Here is an 18260-nt window from a genome sequence, read left to right as displayed (position 1 = left end):
ACCGACTCGAGGCTTGTTTCCAGCTCGTCTGCATTGCGGACACCACCACGTCTGCTCGCGTGCCAGCTCGCATTATTCAAATCTAATTTAGCGGAAAGTACTTTTGCTTGGCGCGTGGTACAGTTTTGTCTGTCTGTGTGGTGCAAATCAGCAGTACTTGTCATTGTTGTGTGTGTGTGTGAGAGTTTTATGAGGCCGGCATTGCATTACAAAAGAGACAGAGGCAGGTTTATGGCCTTGGATGAGCTTATTTGACTTGATCAGCTGACCATTATGCTGTCGTGGTTTGACTCAGTGGGGGGGAAAAAAAGTCCACTTAGCAATTCTCCCTATTGGCTAAACGTCCAACGTGGTGAATTTTTATTCTGAGTTCCTTTGACACGGGGTACCGCCCATCCGGTTAATGCGTGTGGGCAACCAGTGATATACAGAAGCATTCCCAGGGGAGCGTTCATCTGGATTCCCCCTTTAACTAATTAGGACGTTGGGAAGAGGAGGTCAACGGGATGGCTCCGGACGGAGCACGTGAGAGCGGGAGTCTTGATTGAATGAAAGCTCCTCCTGTTCTCAGATGCTGTAAACAACAAGGGTTCAGTTGTCTTCTGCTTTATGGTCCACCTGTTAACCTCAAACGTGACACCCTCCCATGTGAAATCAATCAAACATAACGGGATTAGCAGCTCCAGCAATTCTACCCGTAGTCCATGTTCCTCGCCAGCTCACACAGCAGATTCCTGATGAAGCATCCCGCTTCCTCAAACTCTGGCTGGTCTGTCTCTCAGCGGCTCCTAAATCAACCTTATGGGCCATTTTAGAAATTGCTCCCATCAGGAAGTGCATGCATTCCCTTTTCCTCCATTCGTGCGAGCGAGCGTCAATAGCTGCTGATCCTTGTTATTGCCCGATTGGCAAGTTTGAGAAGGAATGTTCCAAAACTTCGGGCTCGTCCCGATGATGGGTCGACGTTTGTGAGTATGGGGTGCAAAATGCTTGTGATCTTCCAGGACAGAAGTGAGGTTTGTCATTTATCCTTGTGTTTTTACAATTGGACTTCTGACCCATGTTTCATTTCACAACAAATGAATAACCGCATACTGCACTCTAAAAGAGAATTGTTGAACCGAGATTACAAATTGAATTGTTGACCAACTTTAAAAAAAAAAATATTAAAAAAATGCTTTAATTGGTAACACATGATTGAATTAAGTTAAACCAAAGTGAATATATTAAGTTTAATTAATTCGGAGTTCATTAAACTTAATATATTGACTTGAATTAAATTAATCCAAAGGTAATCCAAAATCAATATATTAAATTGAAAGTTTGGATTAATTTAACTCAATCATGTGTTACCAATTGAAGCGTTTTTTTTTTTTTTTTTTAATTGGTCTACATTTCAATTTCTAATCTTAAATTGGTTCATCAATTCTCTTTTTAGAAAATGTGTATGATAATTTTTCCTCAGTGCCTAAAATTGGACAGCACAAAACTGCTGAACACCAAACCAACATCAACTGCAAGAATTTCTGTGTCACCCAAAATTTTAATATTAATAAGTTATTAAATGTTTGTCATGCTATCATTCAAAATCCGCAAAAAAAAAAATTAGGCCTACTCATGTTGTGGTAACAGTAAAATGCTGCTTTCCGGGATCCCCTCCCCCCCCGGGATTATTTTATTTTTTTTCAATTTTCATCATCTTTTTCTGGAGATGTGTTACCAATTGAAGTGTTTTTTTTTTTTTTAATTGGTCTACATTTCAATTTCTAATCTTAAATTGGTTCATCAATTCTCTTTTTAGAAAATGTGTATGACATTTTTTCCCCAGTGCCTAAAATTGGACAGCACAAAACTGCTGAACACCAAACCAACATCAACTGCAAGAATTTTTGTGTCACCCAAAATTTTAATATTAATAAGTTATTAAATGTTTGTCATGCTATCATTCAAAATCCGCAAAAAAAAACATTAGGCCTACTCACGTTGTAGTAACAGTAAAATGCTGCTTTCCGGGACTCAATGTGTTAATAAAAGGAAAATCAAATATTTTGTCGCCACTAAAACACAATATGGGAAATACACTTCCAGTGAGGCAACACATTTAAAAAAAAAAAAAAAAAATCAGTCCTGATGAAATTATATCAGATCATTTTCATGTAACACCTTTGTAATGATAATCCCCTAAAGCGCTTGTCATAAAGCCAGGAGTGAAATCTGCCTCGTGTCAGCGTTTACAATGAGAAGCACTTGCGTGATTAGATGTCTCTGCGATCAATGCCGCCTCTTCTGACGATCATTAAGACTGCTCTTAACAGATTACAGCCCCCTCCCTAACACAAACTGCCCCCTTCTCATCCTCTCTTCCTTGCTCCTCCTTTCTTGACACACACGTACACAAACATCAGCCTGCAACACACACACACACACGCACGAGGACCTGACTCGTAATTTCTTCATTTGAACTGCATTTTTTTTGGGGGGACACTTGGAGCATCCGATCGCTCTTGTCAAGTTTTGGCTTGACGATGCGCTGATTGTGTGACAGTCATATGACAAACTCAGTAACGAGAAAGTCAGATGCCAAAAGCCATGGAGCGGCTCGCCATCCTCTGTCACTTCATGATTTTATATTTCAATCCATCTGCAGCCACCAGCCTCATCACAGGTAAGCCACACACAAACTATTTCTCGCGTCTTCTACTGTACACAAGATCACTTGTGGATCTCTTTTTTGTTTTTCTTTTCTTCATGACCGACTTCAAATGGATACTCGCCTCCCAACCTAAAGCGGATGCATTTGAAGCTAGAGGTAAGCAGCCAAGAATGCGTGGATGTGAGATGCAATCGCTTCATTTTTTTTTCCCCACGTCAATTCAATTATTCAAAACTTCGTTAACTCTACACTTGATCATGTTTGTACCATTTTAACGTTCTTAACTGTCCTACAAGCGTTAATGACTCTAGAATAAAACGAAAAGAAACTACTCACGCTGATGATGTCTTCCATTTGTTAACTAATAATGACGTATTAGCGTGCTATACGCATTAGTATCTACCTGGGGAAAAAAGAAAGATTTGTGCATGTAATTGCTATTTATTGATCTGTAGTGCTAAGCAGCCACAAGATTTGCCACGTCAAAGTTTACATGGAGTTTCTTTTCCTCCTGTGGTGACACCATGCACACATACAACATTTGTGAATTTTCATTGCTAACGCCTTGACGGCGAGGTATGTGTTTTGCACTTTTCATTCTCAAAAAGACTTCCTTCTTCCTATCCGCATTCGGCATTTCAGATATATCTGTGTTTCCAACTTACAAACAACAAGTAACTCGCTATAAACAATTACACTGTGCACACATTGCAAATAGAATGATACGCCACACAAGCAGAAATCGCCGCGTCAGCAAATCCGCAGAAATGATGTCATCCACGCGCATTCAGATACGCATTCGTATATCGAAGGACAATCTGGGTTTTTGTCATGACCTTTGACCCATCGGCGAAACTTACCGCAGCCGTGGATGCTGAAAAGGCTGCCGAAAATGTAATCGTTGCATTGACCGGGAATCAAACCCGGATCTCTCTGCGTGAGTCATACCACTGAGAAATCCGTAATTCAATTAAGGACTCCTAATGTGCAAACTCATTTAAATTCAGGGCCTACTTTAAGTCGACCAGACCAGTATGTCCGTGGTCTAATAATCTCAACAACAGACCGCAAAATATTTCCTTTTTTTTTTTGGTACAAATAATTACAAATATGTTCTGAAAATGTTCCCATTTGTTATAATCTTTATGTATATACTTTATAATGTCGCAAATATTTCAGTTTTTTTCTCGCAAATTTGTGATTTTTTTCCTCCGAATATTTCCCCCCTCTCTAAAAAAAAACAATATATGTTTTGAGTTTTTACGTGTCCCTGATACGCCGTCGTAATCGGCGCGCCTTCCAGTGGACAAAATGAGCAACAACAGTAACTTTTTGTGGAAAAACTGTGGTTTGTGTTCTTTCCTCATGCGCCAGATTGGACCCGCCGATTGGGCCTTCCATTTGACACCTATACCTGTGCAGGTCAGCGCGTGTGCAAAGCCGGCAACGGCAGGCCGTGTTACAAGCTGGCCTACTTCTCCGAGCTACGGCGGCGGTTGAACTTCGGGGAGGCCGACCTGGCCTGCCGCCGGGATGGCGGGCAGCTGCTGAGCGTGGAGTCGGCGTCCGAGCAGAAGATCGTCCAGCAGCTCATCGCGGATCTCAGGCCCACCGACGGAGACTTCTGGATCGGGCTGCGGCGTAACCACGGAGACGAGGACAGCAGCGGCAGCAGCGACTGCTCATCGCAGTACCGCTGGCTGGACGGCACCAAGTCGACTTTTAGGTGGGTTGGCTTTCGAGCGGGCGTGCGACAAACATTTTCAGGGTGAGTGTTGAAAATGGATGGACGGAAAGGATGAGAAGTTCTTCTACTTTTGTCCTATACAGGTATGTGATTTTTCCGCTAATTCGCGGAATTCCGCTTTTTTTACCCCCCCCCCCCAAAAAAAAATCCGATTTTTTTTTTTTTTTTTTTTAGTAGTTCATTGTGTATGCACATGACTCCGACAGATAACATCTTCTGCTATAACAAAGACATTTGTGGTATGCTCTAATATGAGTTACTTTTCATTTGGTCATGATACAATTATTTGTTCATGAAATTTGAACTCTTCAACATTATTTATGTGTTAACTTAGTAATCACATTAGTTAGATATGATGATATTCTCAGTGATAGTTTTTAAAAGCAAAGGCAGTCTAATGTTTTTGAATGTGACTGATTTTGAGTTGACTAAAACTGCCATTTTATATGGGATAGTTCAATAGACATTGAAAATTTATGCTGTTGTTTTGTCTATTTCTTTGTCATGTGAGTGCATTGAAAGTACTTAAAAACACGGAAAACCCATGAGCTTCGCCCCCCGTGTCCCCCCACCAGGGCACTGCCCTGGACCTAGCTGGGTGCCAGCGGCCCCCAGACCCCCGGCTAAATTTTCAGATAATTTCACTTTGGTCAAATCACATCCCTGCCTATAAGAAATTCCGTACAGGAATGATGTCATGATGATGTCATGGAAGAGCAAAACGGTCATTTTGTCCATTGGACATCTATAGGTCTTCGCTTCATTTCTCTTCTATCAGCGTTCACACGTGACTTCTAATGGAATTACAATTTTTGGTTTTAAATATACTTCTCAGTATATATCCGATGATGGTATTGCACTACTTCCAAATGACAGCCCCCAAAATGCCCATTCAATAAGATCAATAGCTCTCTCTTAAACAATTACAGTAAAAGTGAACATTAGAACCCCCGAGAGAGAAAGATTTATTGCAGGGCCGCATTGGTTTGATCTAAGCGAGCCCAATAAAACGGAGCGTGGCGGCAGTTTTGAGATAAATGACACTGGCTTTGTGTGTGTGTGTGTGTGTGTGTGTGTGCGCGCGCGCAGGAACTGGCACTGGGATGAGCCGTCATGCGGTTACGAGGTGTGTGTGGTGATGTATCATCAGCCGTCCGCTCCGCCGGGGCAAGGGGGCGGTCTTTACATGTTTCAATGGAATGACGACAACTGTGAGACCAAGCACAATTTTATCTGCAAATACGCAGCAGGTAGACCTGACGCGCGCTCATTTGGAACACATGAATATGATATCAGTCTTACTGGGGTTTTTTTGTTTTTGTTTTTGTTTTTTTGCTCTCGCTAGACAATTCAGCTGATGCGTCTCCTGCAAACTCCACACATGCAGGTAAACATGCACAGATGTTCCTTTATTTATTTATTTGTTTACTTATTTTTTTTACTATAATTCATGTGAGTGACATTTTGTCAAATATCGGTATTCCTTTTTAATTCCTTATTCGAATTTCATCGAAATCTGCGTCAGCCTAAAAGAAAATCCATACCTTCTGCAATAGCAATAAACATAATAATGATAAATAATTCAGAATTGCGTCTTTAAAAAAATGTAGAGACATTTTGGTGTTTCGTATGCGGTCTAACCATCGCACGTGATTTGGAATCGAATATACAGTGTGTTTTGAAGGAATTACCATTAATTGTAATCGTTTGCGTGTTCAAATAATTGCAAGATGAGATTCTGGTGGAGAGGGTCCTTGCAAGGTTGGTTTATTACAGAGATCTCTGGTCACACAGTTAGACATCACCCAAGCAGTGTCATCCAATGTGTGTGTCTTCTTTTGCCCACACAGCCTCTTTATTCAAAACATGAGGAAACGCCTCTGTCATCCCGTGACGCACAGAATGAGTTTGCATTTTCCCGGTAAACTAGATCGTCCTTGAACTTTTGACAACCGGATTTCTAATGAACAGCAACTAGACTTCTTAGATAAACCATAGAAACATTGTAACTTTCTCATTTCTGGGAAAACAGTACAAAAGATAGCAAGAATGTCAAAAGCATTACTCACACAGGTTATATCAGGTCAACATAATTACACCTTCATCAACACATCTATAATGAAATGTAAAACAGGTAAAAAGTAAAATAAACCAATAAAAATGTTAATAATGTCAACAGTTTCCAACTCATCTCTCGTTGATTTCAGTGAAAAATGCATTTTTGTCCTCACAGACATTTTCCCCTCATCCGTGCCATGGAATCCAAGTGACCACAACGCGAAAAGGAGCACAGGTTCAAATCACTGAATTTGCTTCCTTCTATTTTCCAGTGCGCTACTTTTACATCTAAATGCTAATGTGATGCCACGTTTTGTTTTCTCGCAGCCCTGAACGTGATCTATATCATCATCCCCACCATTCCGCTCATCCTGCTGCTGCTGACGGTGACGGGCGTCTGCTGCTTCAAAATGCTGGCGGCGCGGTGAGGTTTCCGGCAGCTTTGGCCCGTCGATCAATGACCGGAAGCGTCTGGAGGAGCAGCGCGTGCGGGCCGAGCACGCAAAGTCTTCAACGTGAAGTCAAACGTCAATAGTGGATGCGTATCGATCACAGAGCAAATGATCTGCGTGCAGATTGATGCGTGTTTCGTACCCTGATTGACCTCATTCATTCCTGACGGTGAAAATCGATTTTGTTTACGTAAAGACGTGGACCAAGTGGGACCAAATCTCTGGTCGTAGAACATTCCAAGTGGGGTGCACACAAAGGACAATACTTGCACTTTCTCTTCTTTCTTTCATTTTGACTCGGTTGGGTCAAAAGTAACCCAATTACGGATCAAAAATGGACCAATCCACTTTCTGGGTTGTTACAAAACGACCCCATTTTTGAGCTAAAGTTGTGTAAAATTGGCCCAAGTAGAGGATCTGACCCAATTTTCTGGGTTGTTTGATAGGAAAATTACCCAATTTTTGACCCAAAATTTGGTCATTGGGTCAAATTAACCCAAGTAGCGGCTCTGACCCAACTTTAATGTGTTGTCTCTTTCTTTCATTTACTTTTTGCCTTTTTTCTTACTTTCTTTTTTTCTTTCTGACTGTCTGTCTTTCTTTCATTTTCTTTTTGTCTTTTTTTCTTTCTTTCTTTTTTTGTTTAATTTTCTTTCTTTCTTTTTCTTTCTTTTTGCCTTTTTTCTTTTTTTCTTTAATTTTTTTCTTTATTTTCTGTCTGTCTGTCTTTCATTTTCGTTTTGTCTTTTTTTCTTTAATTTTCTTTCTTTCTTTCTTTTTGCCTTTTTTCTTTTTTTCTTTAATATTTTTCTTTATTTTCTGTCTGTCTTTCTTTCATTTTCATTTTGTCTTTTTTTCTTTCTTTCTTTCTTTTTTCCTTTTTCTTTTTTTTTCTTTCTTTCTTTTCTGTGCAAAACAACAAGTTGTTTTCTGTAAAATGACCCAAAGGTGGGTCAAACTGACTCCGGTAGACATCCGATCCAACTTTCTTGGTTGTTTTATACACAATGACCCAATTTTTTTTTTAACTAAAAGTTGGCTCAAATTGACAAATGTTAACAGGCAAAACTTGAGTCATCATTTTTGTTCTGTTTCCGACAGACGAAGGAAAAAGCAAAAGTCAGAGGTACCCAGGACAGAGCCTAGTGCCCGGCCCAGCCCGACCCCAACCGACGTCTACAATGTGATCCGCTCCCAGAAGGACGACGACTTGGTGTCAGGGCGCCCCCACACCAAAAACACGTCCTTTCTGTGCTCGTCCCCCGACACCCCCACGGGGGATTACGACAACCTGGGGGGCCGCGACACCGAAAGCGGCTTCGTGACTCTCGCCAGCACCGAGAGCTGCTTCCTCAACTTCGACCTCAACTTCGACCTCAACGACCTCAGCTTGGGCCGCGGCGGTACGCGCGACCTCTACAACAGCAGCTTAGGCCGCCCGGTGAAGCGCGACGCGACCGACGGGAGTCTGGCTCGACACGGGCACTTTTACGACCGCAGCCTGGGCCGCCGCACCACCAAGAGCGAGCATTACAGCGGCGGCGGCGGCGCATACGGGGATCACGAGTTGTTCGATGACATCATGGCGGCGAAGAGGGACCTCTACGAGCCCAAAGTGACGCCTGGGGGTCACGCGGTCAAGGCCGACTTGTATCAGACCTACAGCAGCAACGGCAACGGGGATTCTTACCAAAGCATCCTGGGAACGTACGGAAGCCGCAAACCCTACCAGGCCACGCTGGAGAGCTACAGAAGCGGTCTGAATCTCGACGGCGGAAGGAGATACTTGAACGAACAACATTGGCTCGACAGCGGGAAGTATTAACGTGAATGCGAATGTGCGAGTGTCTGATGGGGGACGTGGATGGGAAAAAAGCTGCATGAATGTAGTTTTATGGGGCGAAACAATTGGATACGCTTGTTGATATAAACAATGCATCCGAAAAGCATTCACAGCGCTTCACTTTTTGCACATGTTGTAATCAATCCCACTGGAGCCTTCCACACAACGAGGCACTCAAAATCACAGTCTTTAACGCATTCACTGCCATTGACGGCTATACGCGTCAAAAATCCATTTTAATTTGGACAGGCAGTGAATGAGTTAAAAACAAAACAGCAAAAACCCTCCACGCTCTTCCAACGAACTCTGTGTGCCGTGCATGCACTCATGGCCAACAACAAGGCACTCTAAAGTGGCCGGACCAGCTGTCTATTGGAAGGTTAGATGTATTTTCGGGACGCAGGCGTAGCTAGCTTGCTTTTAGCTAGTTTAATTGGAGTCCAGCTGCGGTAAATTCAGTTGACTGGACATGAGTCAGCAAGACGCACAAAAGTTCAAGGAATTTGTACACTTTTGCGGGAAGAAAGTGAAACTATTTCGGAATAAGGCTGGAACATTATACATAAATAACACTGTCAGAAAAATCAAACACAAACTGCAGTTCAAGCACACTTCATCAAGTTTGTTCAGTGCATGCAACACCACAATGTTCAATCTTTTCCAGAATGCCAATATCAAATCATAAAAATTTCAAGAATGAAACGTCAACATGTAATTGTAATTTTAGTGCACCTGTAAAGTATTCGCAGTACTTCACTTTTTGCATTTGTTATGAGCGGAAGCCTCAAACGTCACACAGAGTATTAAGCATGGCATATTTGATCTCTGCTAATGTGTTCTGATTTCCTTGGTAAAAAAAAAAAAAGCCCCAAAACAGACTTTTAAAAAAAATGTGCATGATGTGTTAACATCTGACGTGTGCTACTGCAAGTGTTTGTTTTTACGGTCGTAAAGCAAGAATTCATTAACGGCTTCTTCCTCTTTCCTTGTGATTCAATCCGTGCCTGTGAGTGTTGAGGTTGCTTATTTAATAACACAGCATGCTATTGAAGAATGTTCAACTCTCCTGATATTTGTAAAGATGTGTCATGTCTTGATAATGTCTACGTGCTTTGTATGTTTGTTAAGTACATAAAACAAATCAGAGGCGGTGCTGTTATTTTATTTGAAAACAGAATGATTGTGTTCACAGTCACATTTTCCTTTTTATTACCCATCAAAATTAAATTAAGCCTTCATTCTCACCACTCATAATGACAAACGTTTAGTAAACATGTTTCATGGCATGATTCAATGAGGACTTTTCTTGCATTCATTGATGTCCAGCATGAGGGGAAACACGGATGGACATGATCAAACATTCAATTAACACACATTAGCGACACGCACAGAATTACTGCCAGTAAACACCCCCTTGGAATTGTTTTCACGCGCCCACACGTTGACGCAAGGTCCTTAAAGGGTCCATTCCTCCCACGGATATTTCAAAACACACACGCAGAGCAGCTGTGTCAGGTCAAAGGGTAAGGACGCGGTTATATCTGAGCCCGGGGGTCAAAGGTCAGCCGTGGCCGCGCGTACGCGACTGCTTCTGCCGCCGCGGTTTCAAGATGACGTAGCGTCTGTAGCTGGTGTGGTGGTCGGAGAGGAACGGGATATAAAAGGCTCTGAAGATGGACGACGACCTAGGAATTGGACATGGCGGCCATTTTGAGATTGATGTCATTTCCTATGTACATGCGCTGCTAAGACTCGGCTTAAAAAACGTGAGCGTATATAGGCGAGGTCAAATTGAAATATATGTTGTCGGAGCGTGGAATACCTGGAGGCTTGGAGAAAAGGCTTATAGGCAATAACGTTCCACTCTTCTTTGTTGGCGGCGTAGCGGGGTTCATGTGGCGTTTCTTCTTCTGTGTCGAGGTCTACCAGGTAGTGGCAGTGCCGGATGTCCACCTGCACGGAGTCAACAAAACACACCCGGCCATGTCACTCACTGCTAAGAGAGAGAGAGAGAGGCGGGAAAGCGCGTCTTACGTATCTGCTGGGCTCCTCCAGATTTTGGTCGTTCATATCAGCGGGTATGATCTGCGTGGCATGAGGACCCGAGGTGTACGGTTTGGGGAGTTGACCTTTGAACTCACTTTGGATGAAGTGTAGTTGCCAGCTGGAAGATCACGGAGAGGACAGTTGTTCGTCCATGTCATTTAATGTCTCTTCTAAAAATAATTTGAAAAGGCTCCAAGCTAAACCTTTACCATCTCAAAAAAAAAAAAAAAAGATTATTACATAACAATCAAAATGACTGACTCGTTGACGGCTAAAGACGTCAAAAATCCATTTTAACTGGGCTGGCAGTGACTATTATCATTATTTCACTTTTTGAAAAAAAAAACATATTTTACAATGCTTTATTCGAGATGTAAATACATGTTCTATTGCTGTATTTACCGTCAAGTGTTTGTACAGCAACAAACTTGTCTTGCTCTCTTTTTGTTTACTTCCTGTTGTGATTATTTTGGCACCCAGAGTAGAAAGGTCGAAATTGACTAAGGTGGACGCGCTAACCACTACTCCACTGTGCTGCCGCTGACGTCAATCGTGATATAGATGAAAATTGAAAATGAACAATAAATTCCCAAAGCTAGTCTCTTCGGTCCTTGTCACATTGAGGTGCATTGCTGGAATCATGACTACTGACTTGTTGGGAAGAAGGAAGCTGCTCGGGAAGCGGTACCACTCCTTGCCCACACACACGCTAACCGGTCTTCCCTCCGGGACTGAATGCAGGGTCGTGTCCTTGGCAATGCGGAGGAACTCCGGGTATAGATCCAGGGGGGCGTGGTAGCCTGTAGGGAGGTCAAGAGAACCCATAACGTCAACCATGAGACACAAGGAGCTCACGCATGAACACACGGGCCACCTCTGAAGAGGGCGACGGAGCGGGAGAGCGACACCACAGCAACAACCACCACGGTGCTGAGCGCCAGCCAATTGGAGGAGACCGTGTAGTGCTCCAGTCGGTAGCGCTGGAACAGGAAGTGGTAGCATTTCTGCAGGCAGAAGAAAAAAATGACAATTTTCATCGCCATTTGTGGTAGTGGAAAGTGGAAACCCACCTGTAGAGCCGAGAGCGCCACGGCGCCGCTGAGGCAGATGAGGGGGTAGACGGGGAAGAGGAAACGTTCTTCTTTGTGGGAACGGGTGAAGAAAACCAACATCCACAGGTACATAGGGGACAGGGTCAGCCAGTAGGGACGGCCCAGGTTCTGCACTACAGAAAACACATGCGACCCGCATGAGCAGCTAGCATCAAAGCTAATTTAAACACGCACTCACTCACCATTGAACTTGTGCAGCAGCGTCTCCATGAGAGCAGTGAGCGGCAGGGAAAAGAGTGCCAGAACAAACACCAGGTTGAAGTTCAGGGCCCCGTTCACAAAGTAGAAGTGCCACGGCTCCGTACCTGCGAAGAAACCCCAAACACATCACAACTTTTTCTATTTTTAAAATTAAATGTTAAAATTAATTAACTCCATTTAACCCTGGAGAACCCACGGGGTCAAATGTGGCCCCTATAAATTCTGCTACTCAAATAACAAGACCTTTTTTTTTTTTTTTTTTACAAATTTAACTTCAAAAGTCCAGAGTGCCACTTCTGACCCCTGCATGGGGCCATCTAGTGGATGAATATTGCACTTACATGAGCCAGAGTGGTGGTGACAAGATGGCTGACAACATGCTGTTTTGTTGAGCTGGAAATCAATCCAAACAAATCCATCTTCTCAGCAAACCATCAGATGGTAAAATTGTGTTTTTTTTTTGTTAATCTATTTCATATCATGTTGCAGAATGCCTAGGAGTATGTTTTATATATATATATTTTGATAAAGTAGCAACTCTGAGCTAGTTAAAAAAACGGGTTAAAATTGAGGAAAAAAAACATGAGCTAGAGTGGTGGTGACAAGATGGCTGACAACATGCTGTTTTGTTGAGCTGGAAATCAATCCAAACAAATCCATCTTCTCAGCAAACCATCAGATGGTAAAATTGTGTTTTTTTTGTTAATCTATTTCATATCATGTTGCAGAATGCCTAGGAGTATGTTTTATATATATATTTTGATAAATTAGCAACTCTGAGCTAGTTAAAAAAAACGGGTTAAAATCGAAGAAAAAAAAACACATATATTTTGGTGTTCAGTGAACTTGTAGCAGTCATTTAATGTATAATTCATAATTTTTTAAAGAAGAAAAGGGTTCTTGGGTTCTCCAGGGTTAAAATAACGTTCTTATTTATTTCGTTCGGCGCAGCCATGTTGGCCAAAACATTAGGTACACACGGATTCTCGTCTGTATGTGTCCCTAGTCTCAATCTTTCAACTACTTCTATATTTCTCGACTGATTTAGCTTATTCCGGCTCATTGTACATTATTTCATGTCATTCGATATCATTCCAGCGTTTTCGTTCGGCCTCTCAGCCGTTACGTCTTTGAATCAGTCGAGCAAATTGTATTGTTGGGTGCAAGCTCCCTCTAGCGCCCAAAGAAGGCAATGCAGCTTGACAATTACCTTTCTGTCTTTTCATTATTTTTTTTTAGGCTGTAAACATAAAAAAAAAACCTGCATAAAAACGCCTTCTCTAAGGTCAGCCATAGTGTCTTAGTTTGAAATGGGCATGATACGAATGTTTACATACAATACTAGTGTGTGTTAATTACCATACAGATCGGGCCCATGTGGTGTGAAGACATTATAAAGTAGAATATTGAGAGGGGTCACCACCAGCTTGCCATAAAAGAAAGAATCCACTGCCACCAAGGGACCCTGAAAATGGACAAGATATCACGTGTATTAAAATGGAACTGATTTTTACAATAATTTATACTGGTAATATGCTCAAAATATTTGTATCTTTTTTTTCTTTTTTTTTTACCAGCAGTAGCAGCAGAGCAACAGCGGACCAGGTGATAAAACTCTTCCACTGTTTTTTTATCACAAGCAAGTCAAACGCAATTGGCACCCTGTAAAGGAAAACATACCAACATATGGTTCAAAAACAAAACAAAAAAGATTTCATTTCCAGTTTATAAGTAGACATTCAGGTTAATGACGATACCCAATCAGAGCAGAGAACGGCCAGCCAACGATGGTGCCGGCGGCTACGCCCGCAATGGCTAACGGCGTGCAGTCCTGGAACCAGCCCGTCATGGCGACCAGGGTCGTGTACATGCAGAAGGAGGAGGGCAGGAATGCTGCAGGAGGGACCGAAACAAGGATGGGGAACTACAGCAGCAGAAACGCAAAAAGACAATTCAGATGATTTTGAGCAACCTGCAGATGAGCTGAACATTCCGGTGCTCACGACCAGAAAAGCCAGCATCAGGCGGCCCACGTGCAAACCGAATTTCTTACAGACGGCCCTGGAGACACAAAGCTAATCTTGATCATTGATCTACACACACTGGACAGTTCATTAGGTACGCGTGTGTAATCTAATGACATCAAATACAAACCATGTACGATTATAAAGTCAGGATTTCATTACGGTGATCTTTTTGATGAAGCTAAATAAGGTTTAGAGAAAAGATAAGGGGACCTTAATGTTTTATAAATAATTAAGTAAAATTTCTTAGATCCAATGAGTGGGCGGGCAAGCAATGAGGATAGAAAGCTAAGGAATAATAATGGATAATGTCGTGCTTTTTAAATATGAAAACAGTGAAGAGGATGGGAGCTCTAGTTTTTTCCCCTACTTTTAAATATAATTGACAGGCAAATTCTTACCTGATTTCAATTTTTTTTTTAAATCATTTGGATTGTTTATGTGATATTCTAATTTGTTCAGATAGTGAATTTTTTTTTTTTTATTAAGCGTAACTTCAAAAATTATTTTTTTTTTAAACACACACCATTAAATACTGTGTACATTTCAGTGCATATTAACCCATACAATATATCTCATTTATAAAATAAATAACATTGACAGTGAAATAAATGTTAAGTGTAAGTTTCTCATGATAATGAAATGTATATGGTGCACCTACATTTTGGCAGATTTATCAAAATAGAATGCAAAATATTCAAAATGCTCTGACTTAAAACTAAAAAATAATAAATTTAACAAATAAATAATAATAATTTGGGGGGAACTTTTTCAAAACCACTTTATGTTTTTTCCCCTTTTATTTTAGTTGAAAATAAATTGTCCACTTGCACATGTCTATTTGTTCTATTTGAAAATCAGATGTTTCTAATAGAACCTCCTTAACTTTTAATTGACAATTCCAGTGTGCAAAGTGTTGGGATGCTCAGCCGTATAAGACCGTAAACTCACTTGTAGAAATAGAGCTCGCAGACACAGCAACAGAAAGCGAGGACACATCGCACAAAGTAGAACACCAACACCTGCAACGTAAGAGTAAACACGCGGCCAGCTCTTGCATATGTTCTACTGTGATGCCAGAGGCAGAACACTTGCCTTGCTTGTCTGCAGTACATGGGCGTGCAAACAGGCCGGGAGCGCGTGAAGCCACAAATACGCGTAGGACCTGATAGCGTACAACGGCGAGTATTCCCACGTTTGCATCCCTGTGCCGTAAAGCAGGTAGTGCATCTGTCAGGAAAGAGTCATCACAACTATTACGGACATGAGCGGCTCAAGGTGGATAAAGAGTAACTTCCAGTCCAAGCAAGACGTTGCAAATATATTTAAAGGAAATGTATTGTGCTTTTTGTTTTCATGTGTACTCACAGGCTCCCAGTAGTTGAAGGTCTCGTCGCAGTCTGAGATGTTGCTAAGCAACGCTGCGCAGAAGCGTGCAGACAGCAGACATTTAAACGCAGTCGAGCCTTCCGGGGCCCATACCTGCCCACTACGACTTATTGACCTATGAAATGAGCACACGCACGTATAGAGTTGTTAAAGGTCTTTCACTAAGAGGTGCTTCCTTCATTCATTCGTCTTCTGTAGCGCTACTCCCATTTGACCCCAAAAAAATCCCTGTTGATGTGCATGGCTTGCACCGGCAACATGGCTGCGAAGCGAGCCGAGTTCGTTGACAACAGTACAGTCATCTGGAGCTTTACCTGAATATGACACGTCACCCTCCTAAAAATGAATTCACATTCAACCAATTGATGGTATGATGCAATATGTTATAGTAAATCTGTATACAGCGTGCAGACTGACTGTGTCATTATAAATGATGCAGTAAGGGAGAATGAAGCTGATCAAATGACGCCAACAACGCGATATTTCGAAAGCGGAAAAGCAGCAGAAAATTCAATAATTATTGTAAATATGTATTACTATCGGAGCTCAATAGCCGTTGTCGTGAAATTGATATCAAAGCAGCTAGCAGGCTAGAACGTTAGCTCCCTTGCCCGAGCTGTCAGTCAACCCGGGGATGAACATGACAACAGCGGCGTGTCTACTGTATCTCGTCCCCGCCTCGTACTCACTCTTGTCGAGTCTCTGTGACTTTACTCTCTTCGCCCGCTTTCTCCTCTTTCGGCGTCCGATTCTCTGCGGAAACGTTGACGTTGTTCCCATCTTGTCTGCTGCCTCGTCTGCTTCGCTGACGGAGCGCCTTGGCAGCCATGTTTACTGGCGAGCCTCCTCCGAATCGCACCTCGTTCATTTCCGTCATTGCTCGGCTCGTGACAGGTCGGAGGCGGGACGCGAAACGAGAGCCTGACCCAGACGTTTTTTTTAATTGTGTCCCTGTAATGGCCACATTTCACCAATAGGTGGCGCCAGGCTTTTTATTGTAGGCGGGCCTGAGGAAAAATGGGTGGGCCAGAGAAAATATGCAACAACAAAAAAATTCCCTTCACGTCCCTAATAGTGCTTTACCGCGGGTACCAAGGACAGCGATTAAATTGCCGCTCTTAACACACACAAATTATGGCGTTATTTCGCTTCTTTAATTACGAGGGCGCAGAAAATAAAATCGCTGGCGCGGTCTCACGTAAAGTGAAGGACTGCTTTGAGTGCAGCAGTACGAGCAGTGGATGGACTGGTGTTGGGATCCACTTCCCTCTGACTCCTGTGCAGATTATGTTTTACACCAGAGTCACTGCTGTGTAACTTCTACACACCCGGAAAATATGATCACTGGGTCGGGGTCTCACTGATAAACTCGTTCACGCACAGAAATTGCTCTTTTACGCACAGAAAGGGGACAGAAAGATACGCAGGGCACATTCATAACAACGTTTGCAATTTATTAAAAATAAACGGGAGAATGGCAGTAAGCTTAACTCAAGATAACTGATTCATAAAATCCCAAAAACCAGGTTTGACAGATCACAGTGTATGTGCTATTATAATCTATTTACATTTCTCCTCCCACTTTGCCAAATTAGTGTGTAAATGCCGCATCTTGCATATTCATTGAGGCAAACGTGCTACCTGGATTAGGGCTATTTTATAATAATCATCATAATAATAATAATACATTTCATTTAAAAACAGCACCTTTCAGAACACCCAAGGTCATTTTACAAAGCATAAAAACACAGCAAAAGTTGAGCTAAAACAATAAAAATGAAGCTATTGGAAAAGCTGTTTTAAATAAGTGGATTTTGCACATTTGAAAAACGCAGTCCTAAATGCACACTATAAGTAAATCGGGTTGTACATTTATCTGTGTGTGTTTACTGTGCTATGAGGTCCAAATGCTCCTGGTCCGGCCCATCTGTCAAGATTTCAAGTAAAATTACAAAATATATTTAAAATGTATTACAAATGATTATTTTGATTTATTATTGTCCGTTTTCATTTTTATTTAAAATTGAAACAGTGAAACATTTTTTTAATTAGCCATTTGATTAAAAATGTTAAAACAAAACCCAGATGTATTCATTATTTTACTATAAACATCATCATTTTTACTTTCAGTTTAATTTTTATTTAAAGTTGAAATTGTATTTAATTTTTTTTAGTTCCTATTTTGTCATCTGGTTTAAAATTATAGTTCAAACTACAAAATATGATTTTTTACCAAAACAAATGAACCGCTAATTCATAATTTCATGTTGTAAAATCGACCAACATTATTGCGTTGCTTTAAAAAATATATCTATTTAATTTTGTATTTCAACACAGTAGCTAATTTGCTGTTTCTGTTCAAGAAAATGCTTTTAAATATTCTCTCTTTTAAACACTTTTTTTTTTTGAAAGGAAAAATCCTAGTGCCCCTTGCTGGATCTGGCGGGGCACTTCTCCACTCGCCCCAAATGTAAAATGAACAAAATCTGGAAATGACAATTGGGAGACACAAGTGTATACAAGACCCGTAAAGAGTTCAATCAATCTCCCCATACAGTCTTGTTTGTGTTTTCATGTTACACAATTGAAACAATAAAAGTGACACGATAATAATGATCGATTCACTCCTTCAAGCTTGCGTTTTGCCTCGTGGCCATTCTTGCCGTTCAAAGTAATTCGCTTTTCGATATTACAGACATAAATCTGCTTTAATTGTCAGCGTGTTTTTTGCTCCC

General features: G+C 41.6%; 2 protein-coding genes and 1 long non-coding RNA gene across 8 annotated transcripts; 2 read left to right on the top strand and 1 right to left on the bottom strand.

Moving 5' to 3' along the window:
* The first annotated feature begins 121 nt into the window (after nt 1–121).
* On the top strand, nt 122–9903 carry layna (layilin a). 4 transcript variants are annotated; one of them, XM_077546288.1, is made up of 8 exons: nt 122–2665; nt 2789–2809; nt 4076–4379; nt 5490–5650; nt 5746–5787; nt 6634–6693; nt 6786–6882; nt 8012–9903. In XM_077546288.1, the coding sequence occupies exons 1-8, from the start codon at nt 2578–2580 to the stop codon at nt 8733–8735; spliced, it is 1497 nt and encodes a 498-aa protein (XP_077402414.1). In that variant the 5' UTR covers nt 122–2577; the 3' UTR covers nt 8736–9903. The 4 variants fall into 4 exon arrangements, with proteins under 4 accessions (XP_077402414.1, XP_077402413.1, XP_077402412.1 ...); XM_077546287.1 differs by having other exon boundaries at nt 4028–4379; XM_077546286.1 differs by having other exon boundaries at nt 122–2809.
* alg9 (ALG9 alpha-1,2-mannosyltransferase) lies at nt 9900–16436 on the bottom strand. Of its 3 annotated transcripts, XM_077546283.1 has the most exons (15): nt 16215–16433; nt 15505–15640; nt 15232–15366; nt 15088–15158; nt 14085–14173; nt 13870–14005; nt 13687–13774; nt 13472–13577; nt 12094–12216; nt 11870–12024; nt 11674–11803; nt 11452–11599; nt 10788–10917; nt 10576–10706; nt 9900–10438 (listed from the first exon to the last, which is right to left on the bottom strand). In XM_077546283.1, exons 1-15 carry the CDS (start codon nt 16400–16402, stop codon nt 10315–10317), a joined length of 1890 nt encoding a protein of 629 aa, XP_077402409.1. In that variant the 5' UTR covers nt 16403–16433; the 3' UTR covers nt 9900–10314. The 3 variants fall into 3 exon arrangements, with proteins under 3 accessions (XP_077402409.1, XP_077402408.1, XP_077402410.1); XM_077546282.1 differs by having other exon boundaries at nt 11674–12024; nt 16215–16436; XM_077546284.1 differs by lacking the exons at nt 14085–14173; nt 15505–15640; nt 16215–16433 and having other exon boundaries at nt 13870–14036; nt 15232–15360.
* Nucleotides 12629–14970, top strand: LOC144036035 (uncharacterized). Its single transcript, XR_013288554.1, has 3 exons — nt 12629–12794; nt 13690–13717; nt 13878–14970. It is a non-coding gene; the product is annotated as an uncharacterized LOC144036035 (long non-coding RNA).
* Nucleotides 16437–18260: the final 1824 nt, after the last annotated feature.

This window comes from Vanacampus margaritifer, chromosome 16 (genome assembly GCF_051991255.1).
Source record: "Vanacampus margaritifer isolate UIUO_Vmar chromosome 16, RoL_Vmar_1.0, whole genome shotgun sequence".
In the NCBI taxonomy this organism is placed as follows: Eukaryota; Metazoa; Chordata; class Actinopteri; order Syngnathiformes; family Syngnathidae; genus Vanacampus; species Vanacampus margaritifer.
Note: the sequence above shows the minus strand (reverse complement) of the source record. Positions and strands in the feature narration are given on the sequence as shown.

What these genes read in the sequence shown, in the direction of transcription:
- layna (XM_077546285.1), top strand. Translation starts at nt 2,578, where the DNA reads ATGCCAAAAGCCATGGAGCGGCTCGCCATCCTCTGTCACTTCATGATT. An exon ending in TATCTGCAAATACGCAGCAG is followed by an intron (nt 5,651 to 5,745) that starts GTAGACCTGACG and finishes TGCTCTCGCTAG; the next exon opens with ACAATTCAGCTGATGCGTCT. An exon ending in CAACGCGAAAAGGAGCACAG is followed by an intron (nt 6,694 to 6,785) that starts GTTCAAATCACT and finishes GTTTTCTCGCAG; the next exon opens with CCCTGAACGTGATCTATATC.
- alg9 (XM_077546282.1), bottom strand. Translation starts at nt 16,402, where the DNA reads ATGACGGAAATGAACGAGGTGCGATTCGGAGGAGGCTCGCCAGTAAAC. An exon ending in ATGTACTGCAGACAAGCAAG is followed by an intron (nt 15,159 to 15,231) that starts GCAAGTGTTCTG and finishes CTTACGTTGCAG; the next exon opens with GTGTTGGTGTTCTACTTTGT. An exon ending in ACATGGGCCCGATCTGTATG is followed by an intron (nt 12,217 to 13,471) that starts GTAATTAACACA and finishes GTTTCTTCGCAG; the next exon opens with GTACGGAGCCGTGGCACTTC.